The 6,206-nt window shown below is 34.8% G+C and overlaps 1 protein-coding gene across 1 annotated transcript; it reads left to right on the forward strand.

Annotated features, from left to right (window-relative positions):
• The first annotated feature begins 2,470 nt into the window (after window positions 1-2,470).
• On the forward strand, window positions 2,471-4,103 carry LOC107473535 (diacylglycerol O-acyltransferase 3-like). Its single transcript, XM_052257586.1, is given in 2 exon segments — window positions 2,471-2,822; window positions 3,335-4,103. Coding segments are annotated over 2 exon segments (1,020 nt in total). The 5' UTR covers window positions 2,471-2,525; the 3' UTR covers window positions 4,058-4,103.
• Window positions 4,104-6,206: the final 2,103 nt, after the last annotated feature.

Genomic DNA, 6,206 nt, shown 5'->3' on the forward strand with positions numbered 1-6,206 from the left:
TTGAGTCTTGATATTCCTGTTTTTGACACTCCTTTGTATATATATAATCACGCGTTGGTTTATCCTTATTCGTTACGTTGTCGATCGGAGTGTTGCGCTTTAGAGTTGCGATGGTTTTTGTTTACCCCTTTTTCTACAAAGGCTCCTAGTTATAATCAATCATTCATACTACTATATGTACTAAATTTTTATTTTAGAGGTCGTAATACCTTGCCATCTCTGAATTATGACTTAAGCATAAGACTCTGTATGGTAGGGTGTTACATTATGGTATCAGAGCAGTTCGTTCCTGTAGAGCCTGAGGGATGGACTGATTATGCTTCTGTGCATTCTCTGTGTGTGTTATGTGCTATTAGTATATCTGCTTGATATAATTGGCATAAACGTTCATGAGCATGCATTTAGGACTTTGAAGTACTAGACTTCCGATATTGAGACTGATCAACTTAATATCGATTGTTTGGTATGTATAGGAACCAGATGGCGCCTCGTGGATGCGGTAGAGGTAGTGCGAGAGGTCGTACGAATGCTCATGCGCTGGAGAATAACCCTAATGACCCGGTGAACTTTATGACTGCGTTGGAGAACATGGCTGCGTTGAGAGTTATGTACTCAAGAATCTACTGCTGCAGAATCATAATTCAGTTTCTTTCTGCACAAGGCACCATTTTTCAAAAGGGGAAGCGTTTTTATAACTCATAAATTTCTTTAAGGATATGCAGCCTAGTATATCTAATCTAATCATGCAATTAAACATAGGTTCAGAACTTTCCTAAACAACAATAACATGAAATAAAACTAAGATTCATTCAGAGGCCCAGATTGGCAGTAGTAAATCTAACAATTTTCGGTTTTTACTGCCTAATTCTGCAGAAAAAGCTTTGGTGTATTTTATTGATTCTCAACTATCCTTAAGCTTAATCTCAGCCCCAAGTGTTTGATTAGCATTCAATCATCACAATATAAAATCACATATTCAGAAGATCAATTAAACATTCGCCATAACATAATCAAGCACAAATCCAGCAACACAAACTCAACCAATACAGCTTCATAAAATCATACTCGCATCCCTTCCCCAGTAAACAAACAATGAACTTTGATGTGTTGTATCCTCAGCAATAAACCATTAGCAAAGTGAAATATCCTATGCTTTAACAGTATGCTAGAACTAGAAACCTGGTGCAATGTCTCAACAACAGAGTAGCATAATGAATGAACAGGAACAAAATTCAAAGCTAATTAAAAAATTTAAACACAAGGCAAGGCAAATACCTGGTGCTTGGTGAGCCTCTGCGAATGGCTCTGGTCTTCTTACTTCTTAGGGTGGAGATCAAGAGCTTGACGTGTACTTCTTCTTCCTATAAACTTCCCTCAAGATAGCCTTCTACTTCTGAGAAATCACCGTCAACACTTGACCAAAGGACAACCACACAACCTTGCTGCAAAAAAAAATCCCAAAATAAAAATGGCATTAACACAAACACTTGATATGCATAACAGCCTAAGCAATCAAACCTTGTTCAGTTTTTCAAATTGATGGAATAGAACAGAACAGAAAAGAACATGGAAGCACCTTTGGCAATTTCAACTATATAATCACAAATATAGTAAATCTCTATCTACCACTCAATTCCTTTTCTCAGATGATAGATTCACTCTGTGGTTCTTCTCTGTTGCTTCACAACATTTCAATCTACCAAATTAATTACTTAATGGTAAACCTATCTAACCTTGAGGGTACCCAGAGAACGGAGAAGAACAGAGCTGGGTCACGGCGAGAAAAGGCGGACGGCGAAACCGCGGATGGCGGAACAGAGCAGTGGCGCGACGCGCTTGTGGTGGTGGTGGCAGCTACAAAACTGCAGTGCCAGTTGCCTGCTCCGGTGCGGCGGTGCCGGCTGCGGGCGAAGGAGAAAAGGATTTATGACGATGCTCTAGATCTGGATTTTTTGAGAATCAAAAGTTAAGAATTAGGGTTATGTGAGATTTGGATTTTAATCTGGATCTGGATCCGGATCCGGATTAAAACCGTTTAAATGGATTGAACTTAAAACCAAATTATAAAATAAATTTGGTTTGGTTTGAATTTTTTTTATTTAAAATTGGTTTTTTTTTAATAGTTCAGTTTGGATTTGGTTTAAAATCCAAATTTTGGATTTTTTTGCCCACCCCTACTTAAAAGTACTGTTTCCAATTGATGCCTGTAGATCCACGTGTACTTTCAAACGGTTATAGGTCATTAAATTTGAACATCCGTAATTAGCTTAGGCGCCATAACTAATAGCAGATTTCAAACTTATCCATATGGTAGTTGAAAGCCAAATCAAAATTAACACACTGCTAGCACGCGCAACACAAAAATTCATGCCACGTCACCAAAATCGAATAATAAATCGCCACGACATCACAAATAGAGAAATCAATTTTTTTATAGCAGCTTCAAACAAAAGGAGCGAACCCAGTCAAAACCACAGAAGAGAGAAAAGGAGAATTCGATTCCTAATTATTTCTCACCGTCAACGATGGAGGTTTCTGGCACCGTTCTAAGGAATATCACGTACCCTTCCTTTTCCATGCACGTGAGTTCCCGTCGTGGTGTTGGTGGTGGTTGTGTTACGGTGCCGGTGAGGCTGAGAAAAAAGGCGGTGGTGCGTTGTTGCTGCGGGTTTAGTGATTCGGGACATGTGCGGTATTACGGAGACGAGAAGAAGAAGAAGAAGGAGAAGGAGAAGGGAACCGCTGTGTTGAGCACCAAGAAGAAGCTCAAGATGCTGAAGAAACGTGTCCTTTTGATTGATCTTCAAGGAAACCTAGCTTCGGTAACTTAATTATTTTTACATCTTGTTGCTTTATGTTTGGACTGAAATTTACTTGCATAGGGTTGAAATCAAATTTAACATGTTTAGAATAATGCATTTGAACATGCAATTTCATTGATTATTTGGTGAATTTGGATGTGTTTGGTAAACATGTTGGAAGCACAAGAAGCACGTTAAATCTTCTTGAACGCGGTCGCTCTCAACGTGAACATGATTCTGGATTTGAACTTCTGTTAACTAGAAGTAATAAATTGTAGCTTTTTGCGTTCACTTATAAATTAAAAAATTAATTGACATTCTATCAATTTTGTCATTCAATCTCATTTACAATAAAAGATACCAAAAATAATCTTCAGAGTTCATGAATTCTTTACAAACAAATATTTTTTTAATATTATTATTAGTACTCTTTGTTAACTGCATGTTATTGTTGTTGGCCTTTAAGTGATTAACAGAGTCTCAAGTTTTTATTCAATGGTAAATTTAATTATTGTTGTTTTGTTTATACACAGGATGCTGCTGAGGTTTTGATGAAGCAGCTAGAGCAAGTAAGGGCAGAGGAGAAGGAATTGAAGAGAAAAAGGAAGCAATAGAAGGAGGCAAAACTCAAAGCCTCTAAGATGAACACCAACCCTGATTGCGAATCGTCATCGTCATCATCTGAATCTGAATCAAGTGAGAGTGAATGTGACAATGAGGTGGTTGACATGAAGAAGAACATGAAGGTTGGTGTTGTGGTCGCCGATTCCCCACCAAAGGCAGAAACCATGATATATACACCTCCCTTGTTGCCTGAGGATGTTAGTGCTAATGACCATCATCATAAGGCCATGGAATTATTCTCTAGAAACAATGACATATTAGTTGGAAGCATTAATGGTAGCCTTAAGAATGAGAATACTACGGTTATTACCACTGAATCTATTCCTCAGAAGAGGATTGAGGTATGCATGGGAAACAAGTGCAAGAAATCAGGATCTATTGCATTGTTGCAAGAATTTGAGAGAGTGGTTGGTGTTGATGCTGCTGCTGTTGTTGGATGCAAGTGCATGGGGAAGTGCAAGAGTGCACCTAATGTGAGGATACAAAACTCTACTGCGGATAAAATAGCTGAGGGGCTCAATGATTCAGTTAAGGTTCCAGCTAACCCTCTTTTCGTTAGGGTTGCATTGGAGGATGTTGAAACCATTGTGGCTAGATTCTTGGGCGAGAATCAGGAAAGTACTAATGAATAGTTTGCTGGTATGCTGTTTGGAAAATTGTACATATGTAGTGCCAGAACGGCAGTACCTATCAGATTGTTGTTTTATTGTATATAAACACAGACAATATATTTTTGTGAGATTCGATTTCCTAATTTATTGAAACTTCCAGAGCCTAGTTTGTGTCCATTCGAGCTCGACTCAAAGATTTACATGGCCTGCCTCGCAGTCACAACTAGCCTAAATTCAAATTTGAGGGCCCTGTTTGGCATTAATATTAATATATTAATATTTCTTGTTATTCCTTGTTGGTTGTTATCATTTTAGCATTCTGTGTTTATTTATTTATTTATCTTCAATTAATTTTTTTGGCACATGTATTTTATCCCAAAAGAAAAGCTTGGCATTGTCATCTCTAAGGGTAGTAGTAAGTTAGTAACCCACTCAGTGAAATTCCATAAATACAAAATTTGTTCAGACCAATGTGTCAAAATATCCACTTTCCTGATTTGATTTACCATATAGTGTTGAATACATTTTTTTGGTAACGGAGGCCATTGATGTGTTATGCAGCATTATGGAATGGTGGGTGTATTTTCTATCAATATAATTTTTTTTTAAATTAGAAAAAGCAAATCGGAGGTCCGATTTGGCTCCTTTAAATTTAGATAAATTTGAGTTTCAAATTTGTTAAGGAGAGAGAAAAATAATAAAATCTAAGAGTTAAATTTGGATGAAATATTGAGGTCAGATTTGTACATTAAAAATTAAAAAAAATTAAAATACACAAATATGAGAATTGTATTTTAAGTGATAAATTTAACGGTCTAATTTATGTTCTTCACACTCTAGTTAAATACATTATTTTCCAATAATATTGTAAAACATCATCTTCTTCTCAATATCAAAAATAAAAAATGATAAGAGGAGTTCTTTATCAGATTTTACATCCATACCATATTTCCCAAAGTTTAAATGATGATATAACCGGTTGAAGTAATTTTTCTTTCCCATATGCTACTGCCGAAAAGTGAAATTTCATGCGTTTTTGACATATTTGGACATATTTCATGCTATCTTATCATTTGCTTGGTTAAGTTGTGAATATAGTACCCATATCCATAGGTCATCTACATATTTCTATTTTTCTAGTGTGAAAAAAAATTATATTAACGTACAATTGAGTCCTCTAAAGGTTATTGATCGAATCAAGTCAAATAGTTAATATCGGTTTCTCCTGAGGTCACACTAATCTGTTAATACTATACGTTTATTTTTGGTATTAGCAGAACCAATAAAGTAAAGTTTTAATTCCTTTTATAACTTTCTCTCCCAAACAAAAGGTTTCTTCCTTTGAACTATTAAAGGAGGACTAGCAAAAGCCCCCGGACATACGCACGAATATTAGTAGTGTTTGACTGTTGTAACTACTCTTTAAAACATTTAAATAAATTTGTAATGAACTATTTATTTGTTTATTTGTATAATTACTTATGTAAGATACGTTGCAAAAAGTATTAATACTTAAAAGATTATTTGAATTGTTGAAGTACGTCATTAAATTAGAAAGAATTTAACATATTGCCAAAGTTTGTATTTCTATTAGACCAAGTGAAATATATATGAATTTAAAGAGATGATATAAAAAATTGTGTACTATTAATAGAAAATTGATGAGTTGTTGATTCTAATTATTATAAATCGGATAAACTACATTATACTCTAAAATTGATTAATGTGGTATTGTTATAAGCAAGGTTCTGAAAACCGAACCGGTCATCGAACCGTTCTAACTACTGGTTTACCAGTTTATTGGTTCAACCAGTTCAACTGCAATTCAATCGATAAAACCGTTTTACAATAAAATAATAAATAAAATATAAATAAAGGCATTAAAATATAATTATAGTTTAAAATATCATCCAACAATGTTATAGATTAAAAGTACTATATAAACCACAATGTTATAATATCATTCCAACAGAAACTCAAAAGTCAATTAACAAAAAAAAAAACAAACATAAAATACCAATAATCATCAGAATCCACCAAAACTTACTACAGATTTGCTTCGTTAAGATTATCTCCTTACAATAACGATGCAATAACAATCCAATAGCAATTTTTATTAATCTCAATACAATAATTTATAATCACTAACCTCTTTGTGATAGTTGTAATT

The sequence above is a fragment of the Arachis duranensis genome, chromosome 2, assembly GCF_000817695.3.
Source record: "Arachis duranensis cultivar V14167 chromosome 2, aradu.V14167.gnm2.J7QH, whole genome shotgun sequence".
In the NCBI taxonomy this organism is placed as follows: Eukaryota; Viridiplantae; Streptophyta; class Magnoliopsida; order Fabales; family Fabaceae; genus Arachis; species Arachis duranensis.